The 15,946-nt window shown below is 47.8% G+C and overlaps 1 protein-coding gene across 2 annotated transcripts in view; it reads left to right on the top strand.

Moving 5' to 3' along the window:
• Positions 1-15,946, top strand: part of LOC140388163 (uncharacterized) — a 296,950-nt gene that overhangs the window by 21,933 nt on the left and 259,071 nt on the right. For both annotated transcript variants that reach the window (XM_072471912.1, XM_072471911.1), the window contains exon 4: positions 5,702-6,219. In XM_072471912.1, the coding sequence (XP_072328013.1) occupies positions 5,702-6,219 (518 nt within the window). The remainder of the gene's footprint in view (positions 1-5,701; positions 6,220-15,946) is intronic.

Genomic DNA, 15,946 nt, shown 5'->3' with positions numbered 1-15,946 from the left:
CCCCTCTTCCTCCGCGGGGCCCTGCCCCTCCAACACCGACGCCCACACTCTCCCACAGCCCCCACATCAAATCCATTCACCCATCCCCACCCAGCACGAAAACAAAAAGAACATTCCCCAAACGCAGTAAACACAGTAAACATCCCCCCACGACAAACCCTCAGTTTGAGACCAACTTTTCAGACTGGATAAAGTTCCATGCCTCATCAGGCGTTTCAAAATAGTGGTGCCGATCTTGGAACGTGACCCACAATCACGTTGGCTGCAGCATCCCAAACTTCACCCCCTTCCAATGGAGAACTGCCTTAGCCCGGTTAAAACCAGCCCTCTTCTTAGCCATCTCCGCACTCCAGTCCTGGTAAATTCGGATCTCCGTGTTCTCCCACCTGCTGCTCCGTTCTTTTTTGACCCATCTCAGGACACACTCTCTGTCCATAAAGCGGTGGAACCTCACCACTACAGCCCTTGGTGGCTCGTTGGCCTTGGGTCTCCTTGCCAGGACCCGATGAGCCCCATCCAGCTCCAGGGGCCTCGGGAAAGCTCCCGCGCCCATCAGCGAATTGAGCATCGTGCTCATATATGCCCTGGCATCGGGCCCCTCCACTCCTTCAGGGAGACCCAGAATCCGAAGATTCTTCCTCCTCGACCTATTCGCCAGGTCCTCAAATTTTTCCTGCCACCTCTCGTGCGCCTCCACCTTCACCGCCAGGCCCAAGATCTCGTCCTCGTTCTCCGAGGCTTTTTGCTGCACCTCCCGGATTGCTGCCTCTTGGGCCTTCTGTGTCTCCACAAGCTTCTCAATCGCCGCCTTCATTGGCGCCAGCATTTCTGTCCTCAGCTCCGCAAAACAGCGTTTAAGGAACTCCTGCTGCTCCTGCGACCACGCTGCTTGGTCTCCACCCGCCCTCATCTTGCTTTTCCTCCCTCGCACTGTCCGCTGCTCCAGTATCACTTTTTATCCCCCCCCCGTAACAAAGAAAGAAAGAAAGCTCGCATAGCAAGACATGAACATGGCAAGTCAATATGATACAGAACTTTGTACATTGGATTCCTCCCGTACATGTCAGTTGTCCGGGTCATTCATGTGTTTGCTTGCTCAAATGCCCCCCAGAAAAAAACACCCTTCCCCCCGCCCACCCCCCCCCCCCCGGCCCCAACTAAAGATATTCCCCCCCCTCCCCCCCTGGGTTGCTGTTGCTGCTGTCCGACCTTCATCTAACTCTCCGCGAGATAGTCTAGGAACGGTTGCCACCACCTGTAGAACCCCTGCGCAGACCCTCTCAAGGCAAACTTTATCCTCTCCAACTTGATAATCCCTGCCATATCATTTATCCAGGCCTCCACGCTGGGGGGCTTCGCCTCTTTCCACATTAACAAGCTCCTTCGCCGGGTTACTAGGGACGCAAGGGCCAGAATGCCGGCCTCTTTCGCCTCCTGCACTCCCGGCTCGTCCACTACTCCAAATAGTGCTAGCCCCCAGCTTGGCTTGACCCGGACTTTCACCACCTTAGATACTGTTCCCGCAACTCCCCTCCAGAAACCCTCCAGTGCCGGGCATGACCAAATCATATGGACATGATTCGCCGGACTTCCTGAGCACCTCCCACATCTGTCCTCCACCCCAAAGAACCTACTCAGCCTCGCCTCCGTCATATGCGCTCTGTGAACTACCTTAAACTTCCTCGTGTGCTAAGCCTGGCACACGAGGAAGAGGAATTAACCCTACCTAGGGCATCAGCCCACAGCCCCTCCTCAATCTCCTCCCCTAGCTCCTCTTCCCATTTACCTTTCAGCTCCTCTTCCAAAGCCTCCCCCTCTTCTTTCATCTCCTGGTATATCGTCGACACCTTGCCCTCCCCGACCCATATGACCGAAATCACCCTGTCTTGAATCCCCTGTGCCGTGAGCAGTGGGAATTCTCTCACCTGCCGCCTCACAAACGCCCTCACTTGCATGTACCTGAAGGCATTTCCCGGGGGTAGTCCAAATTTCTCCTCCAGCGCCCCTAAGCTCGCAAACGTCCCATCGATGAACAGGTCCCCCATTCTTCTAATCCCTGCCCGATGCCAGCTCTGAAACCCCCCGTCCATCCTTCCTGGGACAAACCGATGGTTATCCCTGATCGAGGACCACACCGAGGCTCCCATCGCTCCCCTGTGTCGTTCCACTGCCCCCAGATCTTTAGCGTTGCCGCCACCACCGGGCTCGTGGTGTACCTTGTCGGCGAGAGCGGCAGCGGTGCCATCACCAGCGCCCCCAGGCTCGTTCCTTTGCAGGACGCCATCTCCAACCTCTTCCACGCCGCCCCCTCTCCCTCCATCACCCACTTACGGATCATCGCCACGTTGGCTGCCCAGTAGTAGCCACCCAAATTCGGCAACGCCAACCCTCCTCTATCTCTGCTACGCTCCAGGAACCCCCTCATTGCCCTCGGGGTCTTGCTCGCCCACACAAATCCCATAATGCTCCTGCTTACCCTCTTAAAGAAGGCCTTTGTAATCATAATTGGGAGGCATTGGAATACAAAACGAAACCTCGGGAAGACCACCATTTTAATGGAGTGTACCCTGCCCGCCAGCAAGAGTGGCAACATGTCCCACCTTTTAAAATCCTCCTCCGTCTGTTCCACCAGCCGCGACAAATTAAGTTTGTGCAGTGCCCCCCAGCTCCTAGCTACCTGAATCCAGTATCACTTTTTTAACCGCTCCACTCCTGGTCCAATCCTTTAGTGTCGGGGGAACCTTGCTGTCACCTTCCCACACTGGGAGCCGTCGAACAATTGACGTTGGGGCCCCTCTGAAGTGCCCAAAAGTCCGTTCCCGGCGGGAGCTGTCGAACGTGCGACCTACCTAGGCATAGCCGCAACCAGAAGTCCCTGTTTGGTCACCTTCTCAAAGAACTCAATAAGGTTTGTGAGGCACGACCTACCCTTCACAAAACCGTGTTGACTATCCCTAATCAAATTATTCCTTTCTAGATGATTATAAATCCTATCTCTTATAAACCTTTCCAAGACTTTGCCCACAACAGAAGTAAGGCTCACTGGTCTATAGTTACCGGGGTTGTCTCTACTCCCCTTCTTGAACAAGGGGACAATATTTGCTATCCTCCAGTCTTCTGGCACTATTCCTGTAGACAATGACGACACAAAGATCAAAGCCAAAGGCTCAGCAATCTCCTCCCTAGCTTCCCAGAGAATCCTAGGATAAATCCCATCCGGCCCAGGGGACTTATCTATTTTCACACTTTCCAGAATTGCTAACACCTCCTCCTTATGAACCTCAAGCCCGTCTAGTCTAGTAGCCTGTATCTCAGTATTCTCCTCAACAATATTGTCTTTTTCCTGTGTGAATACTGACGAAAAATATTCATTTAGCTCCTCTCCTATCTCCTCAGACTCGACGCACAACTTCCCACTACTGTCCTTGACTGGCCCTACTCTTACCCTAGTCATTCTTTTATTCCTGACATACCTATAGAAAGCTTTAGGGTTATCCTTGATCCTACCTGCCAAAGACTTCTCATGTCCCCTCCTGGCTCTTCTTAGCTCTCTCTTTAGGTCCTTCCTAGCTAACTTGTAACTCTCGAGCACCCTAACTGAACCTTCACGTCTCACCTTTACAAAAGCCTCCTTCTTCCTCTTGACAAGTGATTCAACTACTTTAGTAAACCACTGTTCCCTCGCTCGACCACTTCCTCCCTGCCTGACAGGTACATACTTATCAAGGACACGCAGTAGCTGTTCCTTGAACAAGCTCCACACTTCAATTGTGCCCATCCCCTGCAGTTTCCTTCCCCATGCTATGCATCCTAAGTCTTGCCTCATCGCATCATAATTGCCTTTCCCCCAGCTATAACTCTTGTCCTGCTGTACATACCAATCCCTTTCCATCGCTAAAGTAAACGTAACCGAATTGTGGTCACTATCACCAAAGTGTTCACCTACCTCCAAATCCAACACCTGGCCTGGTTCATGACCCAGTACCAAATCCAATGTGGCCTCGCCTCTTGTTGGCCTATCTACATACTGTGTCAGGAAACCCTCCTGCACACATTGGACAAAAACAGACCCATTTAAAGCACTCGGACTATAGCGTTTCCAGTCAATATTTGGAAAGTTAAAGTCCCCCATAACAACTACCCTGTTACTTTCGCTCCTATCCAGAATCATCTTTGCAATCCTTTCCTCCACATCTCTGGAACTTTTCGGAGGCCTATAAAAAACTCCCAACAGAGTGACCTCTCCTTTCCTGTTTCTAACCTCAGCCCATACTACCTCAGTAGACGAGTCCTCATCAAACGTCCTTTCTGCCACCATAATACTGTCCTTGACTAACAATGCCACACCTCCCCCTCTTTTGCCACCTTCCCTGAGCTTACTGAAATATCTAAACCCCGGAACTTGCAACAACCATTCCTGTCCCTGCTCTATCCATGTCTCTGAAATGGCCACAACATCGAAGTCCCAGGTACAAACCCATGCTGCAAGTTCACCCACCTTATTCCGGATGCTCCTGGCATTGAAGTAGACACACTTTAAACCACCTTCCTGCCTGCCAGTACCCTCCTGCAACCTTGAAACCTTACTCATGACCTCACTACTCTTAGCCTCCTGCATACTGGAGCTACAATTCAGGTTCCCAACCCCCTGCTGAATTAGTTTAAACCCTCCCGAAGAGCATTAGCAAATTTCCCCCCCAGGATATTGGTACCCCTCTGGTCCAGGTGTAGACCATCCTGTTTGTAGAGGTCCCACCTGCCCCAGAATGAGCCCCAATTATCCAGGTATGTGAAACCCTCCCTCCTGCACCATCCCTGTAGCCACGTGTTCAACTGTTCTCTCTCCCTATTCCTCATCTCGCTAGCACGTGGCACGGGTAACAACCCAGAGATAATAACTCTGTTTGTTCTAGCTCTAAGTTTCCACCCGAGCTCCCTGAATTCCTGCCTTACATCCCTATCCCTTTCCCTACCTATGTCGTTGGTGCTTATGTGGACCACAACTTGGGGCTGCTCCCCCTCCCCCTTAAAGATCCCGAAAACACGATCCGAGACATCACGGACCCTGGTACCTGGGAGGCAACACACCAACCGCGAGTCTCTCTCGTTCCCACAGAATCTCCTATTGATCCCCCTAACTATTGAGTCTCCAATGACTAATACTCTACTCCTCTCCCCCCTTCCCTTCTGAGCAACAGGGACAGACTCTGTGCCAGAGACCTGTACCCCATGGCTTAACCCTGGTAAGTCGATCCCCCCACCAGTATCCAAAGCGGTATATTTGTTAGTAAGGGGAACGACCATAGGGGATCCCTGTACTGACTGCTTCCTCCTAGCCCCTCTCAATGTCACCCATCTATCTTCATTCTTCGGAGTAACTACATCCCTGAAGCTTCTACTTATGACCACCTCTGCCTCCCAAATGATCCGAAGTTTATCCAACTCCAGCTCCAGTTCCCTAACGCGGTTTCTGAGGTGCTGGAGATGGGTGCACTTCCCACAGGTGAAATCAGCAGGGACACTGACGGCGTCCCTCAGGGCGGTGAGTGACTTGGAGAGGAACCTCCAGCTGGTGTGGTTCCCAGGTATCTGATGCTCTTGTTCTTCGAGATGGCAGTAGTCGTCGGTTTGGAAGGTGTTGTCTGCTGTTTTAAATCTGGGACATTAATTTATTCCAGTTTGTCTCTTCCATTATTTTCAGGCGACCTAAGAGAAAAAGGCTATCCTCGTCCATCATTGCTAAACATAGGAGATCCGTTACTACTGAGTTATCCGAGCGACATGGTGCAGCTGTCGTTGGGCTTAATGTCTTTATTTCTGCATATGCTGATGAAATCGAGCATATGTATTATTTTGAGAAACTGAAAAATTCTGCCTCTTCTCTGCTGACCGAGATTGATGGGATGATTCTTCACTGTAAGGTTGCTGGAATCCCATTTCCGCGGGGTCTGGAGAACATTTTGAACTACTGCTGGAAGGATTTCGTCAATGAGGTGTCCTATAGCAGGAAGAGATGGCCAACTGCAGCCTGCCGATACATTTGTGAGTCAAGGAGAGCCTCGTCAAAAATGGCTAGGCCTGCTGGTAATCTGTCACCTGAAAGCGCTGAATCCGACAAGACCAGAAACAGGTCCAAGTCTGTCTCGATGTCAGATGAGGTGACAGAAACCGTAACTGTGAAAGTAGAGCAGGAACCCGTTTCACTTACTGCAGTCAATCGTAAGTAAATCTCAGGCAATGATTCACCTGCCTATTGTACTACTTCAGAGACTTGCATTTGTAGAGCGCAGTTCACAGCCTCCGAGCATCCCAAAGTGCTTCACTGCCAATGACGTACCTTTTAAAATGTAGGAAACGTGACAGCCAATTTTGACACAGCAAGCTCCCACAAACAGCAACTAAATAAATGACCAAGTCTTCTGTTTAGGTGCTGGTTGAGGAAGAAATATTGGGCAAGAGGCGAGGGAGAATTCCAGTGTTCTTCAAAATAGTGCCGGAGGGGATCTTTTATGTCCATGTGAGGGAGCAGACGGGGCCTCTAATTCATATCTCACCCAAAAAGCGACACAACCAACAGTCCTCAGTTTCCAGCCTCACCGTCGGGGATGCAGCGGATCAGCCAACAGTCCATTGACTTTCGATGGGACTGGAAGATCCCCAGTGGGTTTGGGGGAGGTGGGGGACGGTGTGTGCGTGTGTGTGGGGGGGGGGGGGGGGGGGGGAGGGGGGGGGGGGGGGAGATGGAGATGGTGCTGGTAGGCAGAGCTGAAAAATCCTGGCCATAGATAGGAAAATTAGACAGAAAGGAGAGATTTCTTCAATGATTGAGGTGAGAAAGAAAGTTGAACATGTGTATATTTGGGGAGGGAGGGTGGGCAGAGAGAGAGAGAGAAAGGAAAGGAGAGAGAAAGAGTCAGAAGACTGTTGGATTGTTAATTTCTTGACTCCACAGGAGATCAATAATTTTGATGTTCTCTTCTAATATATTCCAATATTTACAAACTCCTGTATTCTTAGGGTTCTGTTCGCTTTTCATGTACCAGTAAAAAAATTGAAGGAATGTGCAAAGTCAGCAAATGTCCAATACCTCCCTATCTCTTGAACCAAATGTCATAAGTTCAACTCTATATTACCTTTCATCCTGCTATTACTGTGTATGACTGGCTTCATGTTCAATGTCTTGGATTTAGCATTTAGAGTAACTAGAACTCCCTCCCTAACAGCACTATGGTGTAGTTAGACACAGATTGCAGTAGTTTAAGAAGGTGCCTCATCACCAGTTCTTCTAGGGCAACCAGGGATGGGTACTAAATACTGGCCTTACAAGTGATATGCTTGCATCCCATGCAAGAGTTAGAAGAAAATGTTTTCTGTGCATAATTTAGAATTGCTGCTTTATATGTCCTGGTTTAGACTTTGAGGGGGGATTTTATATTCAGAAATCGGGTGCGCTGCCCTCCCAAGCATGCATAAAGTCCGGTGTGATGACATCGGGTCACTAACCTTATCAGTGTTCCCTGTTATGGTGTACATTGAACAACAACTTCCACAGTCTGCACACACAAAGTTAAGCATAGAAATCTGGAAGTTCCTGTCTGAGTTAACCTGTTAAGCTATAACAATGCCCTGCTGATAGATTCACCATCAAAATCAATGTACAGGTGTGAAGTTGCTGTACTCCTTATCCATTACCAAATAGAAAAGATTAGGTCTGGTGCATTCAGATGTAAATGAAATTAATTTTAATGGTGTGATAAGTCATAATCACCGCCACGTAACCTCTCTGGCCCTGAAAGTGTAATGGTATTGGTATTGGTGTGTCCTGTCTTCCAAACTTGCGTAGTCGCCGGAGCACAGCTGCCTTTTGATTTGAGGATTATGTCTACTCGTGTTTGCGAGTTTCTACCATGGGTTTTCATGTGACTGAACAGGCCGATTCTCAACCCACACATCTTAAGGCAGATGGGGCAGGATGTCCCATGGGGCAGGCAGTGGGATCTGGAGTGCAGGATTTGCTTCTTTTTCTTTCCTTCTCGATCGTCGCTCTGCCTCATCATTGAGACCCGGTGACTCAGCACAGTGCAACTTGATGGACAAGTTGTTGCCATTTTAAAAAATTAATTAAAAAAAAATGTTTTTATTGGGTTTTCACATCTTATATTTCACAACTCATAAGTTACATATTACAAAACTGCACAGGAAAGGAAAATAAAGAAGACAAACAGAAACCAGGAGGTGGGGCAGAAAATAAATCAGGAGATAGAAAAGGCATGTAAAAAAAGGCAATATTACAATGATCACGGGGAACTTCAATATGCAGGTGGACTGGGAAAATCAGGTTGGTAGTGGATCCCAAGAAAAGGAAATTGTGGAATGTCTAAGAGATGTTTTTTTGGAGCAGCTTGTGACAGAGCCTACTAGGGAACAGGCAATTCTGGATTTAGTGATGTGTAATGAGGCAGACATGATTAGGGAACTTAAGGTGAAGGAACCCTTAGGGAGCAGTGACCACAATATAATAGAATTTACCCTGCAGTTTGAGAGGGAGATGGTATTACAATTAAATAAGGGTAACTACAAAGACATGAGGGAGGAGCTGATCAGAGTTGATTGGAAAAGGAGCCTAGCAGGGAAGACAGTGGAACAGCAATGGCAGGAGATTTTGGGGGTTATTAGGGAGGCACTACAGAAATTTTACCCAAGGAGGAGGAAACATGCTAAGGGTAGGACAAGGCATCCATGGCTGACAAGGGAAGTCAAGGACAGCATAAAAGCTAAAGTAAAAGCATACAAAGTGGCGAGAATTAGTGGGAAGCCAGAGGATTGGGAAGCCTTTAAAAGCGAGCAGAGGACATCTAAAAAGCAATAACGGGGGAGAAGATGAAGTATGAGTGCAAGCTAGCTAGTAAAAGAAAGGAAGATAGGAAGAGTTTTTTTCAATACACAAAAGGTAAGAGAGAGGCAAAAATAGACATTGGACCACTGGAAAATGTGGCTGGAGAAGTAATAATAGGAAACAAAGAAATGGCAGAGGAACTAAACAGTTACTTTGCATCAGTCTTCACGGTGGAAGACACCAGTGGGATGCCAGAGCTCCAGGAGAACCAGAGGGCAGAAGTGAGTGCAGTGACCATTACTAAGGAGAAGGTTCTGGGGAAACTGAAAGGTCTGAAGGTGGATAAATCACCTGGACCGGATGGACTACACCCCAGGGTTCTAAAAGAGATGGCTCAGAAGATTGTGGAGGCATGGGTGATGATCTTTCAGGAATCACTGGAGGCAGGAAGGGCCCCAGAGGACTGGACAGTGGCTAATGTGACACCGCTGTTTAAGAAGGGAGGGAGGCAGAAGATGGGAAATTATAGACTGGTTCACCTGACTTCGGTCATTGGTAAGATTTTAGAGTCCATTATTAAAGATGAGATTGCAGAGTACTTGGAAGTGCATGATAAATAGGACTGAGTCAGCACGCCTTCGTCAAGGGGAGGTCATGTCTGACAAATCTGTTAGATTTCTTTGAGGTTGTAACAAGGAAGTTAGACAAAGGAGAACCAGTGAACGTGATTTATTTAGATTTCCAGACGCCTTTGACAAGGTGCCGCATAGGAGACTGTTAAATAAGTTAAGAGCCCATGGAGTTAAGGGTAGGATCCTGGTATGGATAGAGGATTGGCTGACTGGCAGAAGGCAGAGAGTGGGGATAAAGGGGTCTTTTTCAGGATGGCAGCCGGTGACTAGTGGTGTACCTCAGGGGTCGGTACTGGGACCACAACATTTTACAATATACATTAATGACCTGGAAGAAGGAACTGAAGGCACTGTTGCTAAGTTTGCAGATGATACAAAGATCTGTAGAGGGGCAGGTAGTATTGAGGAAGCAGGCAGGCATCAGAAGGACTTGGACAGGCTAGGAGAGTGGGCAAAGAAGTGGCAGATGGAATACAATGTGGAAAAGTATGAGGTTATGCACTTTGGAAGGAGAAATGGAGGCATAGACTATTTTCTAAATAGTAAGATGCTTAGGAAATCTGAAGCAGAAAGGGACTTGGGAGTCCTTGTTCACGATTCTCTTACGGTTAACGTGCAGATTCAGCGGCAGTTAGGAAGGCAAATGCAATGTTAGCATTCATGCCGAGAGGGCTAGCGTACAGGAGCAGGGATGTACTTCTGAGGTAATATAATGTTCTGGTCAGACCCCATTTGGAGTATTGTGAGCAGTTTTGGGCCCCGTATCTAAGAAAGGATGTGCTGACCTTGGAAAGGGTCCAAAGGAGGTTCACAAGAATGATCCCTGGAATGTAGAGCTTGTCGTATGAGGAACAGTTGAGGACTCTGGGTCTGTATTCGTTGGAATTTAGAAGGATGAGGGAGGATCATATTGAAACTTACAGGATACTACATGGCCTGGATAGCGTGGACGTGGAGAGAATGAAAGGGGCTTTGGGCTGGGTGTCCAAGGCGCAGCTGGAATTTTGTGTACAGTCCTGGTCACCACATTACAGGAAGGACTTCAATGCTCTGGATAGAACGCAGAGGAGATTCACAAGAATGTTGGCAGGGCTTGAAAATTGCAGCGACGAGGAGAGATTGGATAGGCTAGGAATGTTTTCTTTAGAACATAGCAGGCTGAGGGGGTGACCTTGAGGTGTACAAAATTATGAGAGGCCTAGATAGGGTAGACAAGAAAGATGTGTTTTCCTTAGCTAAGGGGTCGATTACCAAGGAGCACAGATTAAAGTGATTGGTGGAAGGATTAGAGGGGACATGAGGAAAAACTTTCAACCCAAAGGGCGATGGATGTCACTGTCTAAATTGGTGGTTGAGGCTGAAATGCTCAGCTTATTTAAAAGGTACCTGGATCTGTATCTAAAATGCTGTAATCTGAAAGGCTATAGACCAGGTGCTGGAAAATGGGATTTAAATGAGTGGCTAGTTTCTTCTTTCTCTTTTCTGGCTGGTGCAGACATGATGGGGTGAATTGCCGCCTTCTGCACAGTGACGTTTCTATAGTTCACCTGTTAAGTTTCAGGCGATAGGTTATTGGAATCTGACCCTGATCGCTATTTAAGATTGGACGGACTGGAACCTGCACCATGCTTACTCCATCCAGTTTCACAAGTGATGGAGCCGAAATGACCAGAAACTGGACACTAAATAAAATGTTACTCAGCTGGGGTGAAACAATTGTTATTCATTGCATGAAAAAGTGGTGACCGAGTTGAGGCAATTAGAGGATTTGGGCATCATCAAGCTCATACAATTTACAGAGTAGGCAGCACCCTTTGTACCTGTAGTCAAAGCTGACAAGACCATTTGTATCTGCGGAGACTGCAAGTTGACCAGGCAGCGAAATTAGACAGCTATACAATTTCCAAAATAATAATAATCTTTATTGTCACAAGTAGGCTTACATTAACACTGCAATGAAGTTACTGTGAAAGTCCCCAGTTGCCACATTCCGGCGCCTGCTCGGATACACAGAGGGAGAATTCAGAATGTCCAAATTACCTAACAGCATGTCTTTCAGGACTTGTAGGAGGAAATCAGAGCACCTGGAGGAAACCCACGCAGCCACGGGGAGAACATGCAGACTCTGCACGGACAGTGACCTAAGCCGGGAATTGAACCTGGGACCCATGAATCATGCATACCAGCATCTGAACTGGATGATGCTTCCAGAGAATTTGTTACCATTAATACGCACAAGGGGCTATATCATTATATTCGTTCACCATTTGGGGTCTCGCTGGTTTGTGCCATTTTTAATGTACTATGGACAGTCTGCTGCAAGATTTACCAAAAGTAATCATTTACTTTGTCAACGTATTGATAACGGGAGCCACAGAAGAGAACCAGTTATCCAACCTGGAGGAAGTTGTATAAAGATTCCAGAAAGCTGGAGTGTGGTCGAAGAGAGAGAAGTGCACCTTTCAAGTGAATGAGGTGGCTTATCTAGGTTATAGAGTGGATGCACAAGGCTTACATCCAACAGGAGATAAAGTAAGACCTATCAAGTAAGCACCAGCCCAAGGAATACATCCGAGCTAAATTCTTTTCTCAGAATTGTAAATTACTATGGGCAGTTCATTCCCAATTTCTTAACAATGCTAGCACCCCTGCATGCACTATTTAAAAAACACCAGAAATGGTACTGGAAATAATAATTTTAAAAAATCTTCACTTGCAATGTGCCTCCATATGGCGTTGGCGTTGTTTTGTCACATACAATGAATGATGGGACAGAACGATCCATTGGGCTGGATTCTCTGTTTTTGGGACTATGTCCCCATGCCGTCGTAAAAACTGTGGCCTTTCACGCCAGAAAAACTGGCGTGAAATGAATGAAATGAAATGAAAATCGCTTATTGTCACAAATAGGCTTCAAATGAAGTTACTGTGAAAAGCCCCTAGTCACCACATTCCAGCGCCTGTTCAGGGAGGCCAGTACGGGAATTGAACGGTGCTGCTGGCCTGCCTTGGTCTGCTTTCAAAGCCAGCGATTTAGCCCTGGGCCACATATTCATAGCCCTGCAGGGGGCCAGCAGTGAACCTTTGTGAAACTAACAGCTTTTACTGCAGGTACGGGCCCCCACACTTCCAGGTCGGAGGCCGCACATGCGCACGGCGGCAGCCTCCAGCGACCGCGCCATGCTCCATGGCAGACTCAGACCGGCAGAGCTGGACCCTCCAAATAGTGCCCCGATCAGCCGCACGCCCGACCTGGACTCTTCGCCCAAAATTAGCCCGGTGCTGTATAAGGCACCCCCCCTCCTGCCCTCCGACCGGCCCGCCCCAGACCAGGGCTACCGCAGACTGAGTTTGCAGCCGCCACGCTAGTATCCTGACCGGCAGGACCATGTTAGATCTCCGCCATCGGGACTTCAGCCGGTCGGAGGCTGAGAATGGCCGCAGGTAGGCGATACGCAGCATACTCTCCAAGTACGCCGCTTTTCGGGGCCCACAGAATCGGTGAACCGGTGGCGGTCCCGATTCCATGTGGGAAACTGGAATCTCAGCACCGGCAGCGAATTTGGAGTTGGGGTGCGGAGTATTCAGCCCCTTGTCTTTGTTTCAAGGACCCTGACTGATGCAGACAGGATAGTCACAAATCGAGGAGGGCCTAGGCGTCATCTTTGGTATCAGAAAGTTTTGCCAGTACGTTTATAGAAGGCACTTCACATTCATCACCTTTACTTTGCCTTTTCAAGGAAGATAAATTAATCGGCCCAATCGCTTCTGTAAGGATTCAGCATTGGGCTTTATCATTGGCTGTTTACAAATACAATGTCCAACACCGACCAGGGCACAAATCTTCCATTCCCAGAAAGTATGCCATCCCCATCAGTGCCTCAGGAAATCGTCTTAAATTTTCTTGTTACATTATCTGTATCTGCACAACAGATAAAGTACTCGACCCAGAGAGAGATCCGATATTGTCAAAAGTCAAGCATATGACTCTACATGGCTGGCGTTACGCCAGGATGTCACAACATAAGACCATAAGACATAGGAGCAGAATTAGGCCAATTGGCCCATCGAGTCTGCACCGCCATTCATGGCTGATATTTTCTCATCCCCATTCTCCTACCTTCTCCCCATAACCCCTGATCCCCTTATTAATCAAGAACCTATCTATCTCTGTCTTGAAGACACTCAATGATTTGGCCCCCACAGCCTTCTGCGGCAAAGAGTTCCACAGATTCACCACCCTCTGGTTGAAACAATTCCTCCTCAGCTCTGTTTTATAGGATCGTCCCTTTAATCTGAGATGGTGTCCTCTGGTTCTAGATTTTCTTACAAGTGGAAACATCCTCTCCACGTCCACTCCATCCAGGCCTCGCAGTATCTTGTATGTTTCAATAAGATCCCCTCTCATCCTTCTAAACTTCAACGAGTACAGACCCAGAGTCCTCAAACGTTCCTCATACGACAAGTTCTTCATTCCAGGGATCATTCTTGTGAACCTCCTCTGGACCCTTTCCAAGGCCAGCACATCCTTCCTTAGATATGGGGCCCACAACTGCTCACAATACTCCAAATGGGGTCTGACCAGAGCCTTATACAGCCTCAGAAGTGCATTCCTGGCCTTGTATTCTAGCCCTCTTGACATGAATGCTAACATTGCATTTGCCTTCTTAACTGCCGACTGAACCTGCACATTATCCTTAAGAGAATCGTGAACAAGGACTCCCAAGTCCCTTTGTGTTTCTGCTTTCCGAAGCATTTCCCCATTTAGAAAATAGTCAATGCTTAGATTCCTCCTTCCAGAGTGCATAACCTCACACTTTTTCACATTGTATTTCATTTGTCACTTCATTGCTCACTATCCTAGCCTGTCCAAGTCCTTCTGCAGCCCCCTTGCTTCCTCAATACTATCCATCCCCCTACAGATCTGCAAACTTAGCAACAGTGCCTTCAGTACTTTCTTCCATATCATTAATGTATATTGTAAAAAGTTGTGGTCCCAGCACAGACCCCCGAGGCACACCAGCTGCCATCCTGAAATAGACCCCTTTATCCCCACTCTTTGCCTTCTGCCAATCAGCCAATCCTCTGTCCATGCCAGGATCTTACCCTTAACACCATGGGCTTTTAACTTATTTAACAGTCTCCTATGCGGCACCTTGTCAAAAGCCTTCTGGAAATCTAAATAAATCACGTCCACTGATTCTCCTTTGTCTAACTTGCTTGTTACCTCCTCAAAGAACTCTAACAGATTTGTTAGACACGACCTTCGACAAAGCCAATTCTGACTCAGTCCTATTTTACCATGCACTTCCGAGTGCTTCGCGATCTCATCTTTAATAATGGACTCTAAAATCTTACCAATGACCGAAGTCAGGCTAACCGGCCTATAATTTCCTGTCTTCAGCCTCCCTCCCTTCTTAAACAGTGGTGTTACATTAGCCACCTTCCAGTCCTCTGGGACCCTTCCAGCCTCCAGTTATTCCTGAAGGATCATCACTAATACCTCCACAATTTCCTCAGCTATCTCTTTTAGGACCCTGGGGTGTAGTCCATCCGGTCCAGGTGACTTATCCACCTTCAGACCTTTCAGTTTCCCCAGAAACTTCTCCTTAATAATGGTCACTGCACTCACCCCTGCCCTTGGTTCTCCTGGAGCTCTGGCATCCCACTGGTGTCTTCCACTGTGAAGACTGATGCAAAGTAACTATTCAGTTCGTCTGCCATTTCTTTGTTTACTATTATTACTTCTCCAACCACATTTTCTAGTGGTCCAATGTCTATTTTTGCCTCTCTCTTACCTTTTATATGTTGAAAAAAATCTCTTCTTATCTGCCTTTATATTACTAGCTAGCTTGCTCTCCTACTTCATCTTCTCCCCCGTTATTTATTTTTTAGTTGTCCTCTGCTCACTTTTAAAGGCTTCCCAATCCTCTGGTTTCCCACTAATTCTCACCACTTTGTATTCTTTTTCCTTAGCCTTTATGCTGTCCTTGACATCCCTCATCAGCCATGGATGCCTTGTCCTCCACTTAGTATGTTTCCTCCTCCTTGGGATGAATTTCTGTTGTGCCTCCCTAATAACTCCCAAAAACTCCTGCCATTGCTGTTGCACTGTCTTCCCTGCTACGCTCCTTCTCCAATCAACTCTGGCCAGCTCCTCCCTCATGTCTTTGTAGTTGCCCTTATTTTAGTGTAATACTGTTACATCTGATTGCAGCTTCTCCCTCTCAAACCTCAGAGTAAATTCTATCATATAGAATCATAGAATTTACAGTACAGAAGGAGGCCATTCGGCCCATCGACTTTGCACTGGCTCTTGGAAAGAGCACCCTACCCAGGCCCACATCTCCACCCTATCCCCATAACCCAGGAACCCCACCCAACACTAAGGGCAATTTTGGACACTAAGGGCAATTTAGCATGGCCAATCCACCTAACCAGCACATCTTTGGACTATGGGAAAAAACCGGAGCACACA

The sequence above is a fragment of the Scyliorhinus torazame genome, chromosome 13 (assembly GCF_047496885.1).
Source record: "Scyliorhinus torazame isolate Kashiwa2021f chromosome 13, sScyTor2.1, whole genome shotgun sequence".
Taxonomy (NCBI): domain Eukaryota; kingdom Metazoa; phylum Chordata; class Chondrichthyes; order Carcharhiniformes; family Scyliorhinidae; genus Scyliorhinus; species Scyliorhinus torazame.
This window is presented reverse-complemented; position numbering and strand designations above follow the sequence as displayed.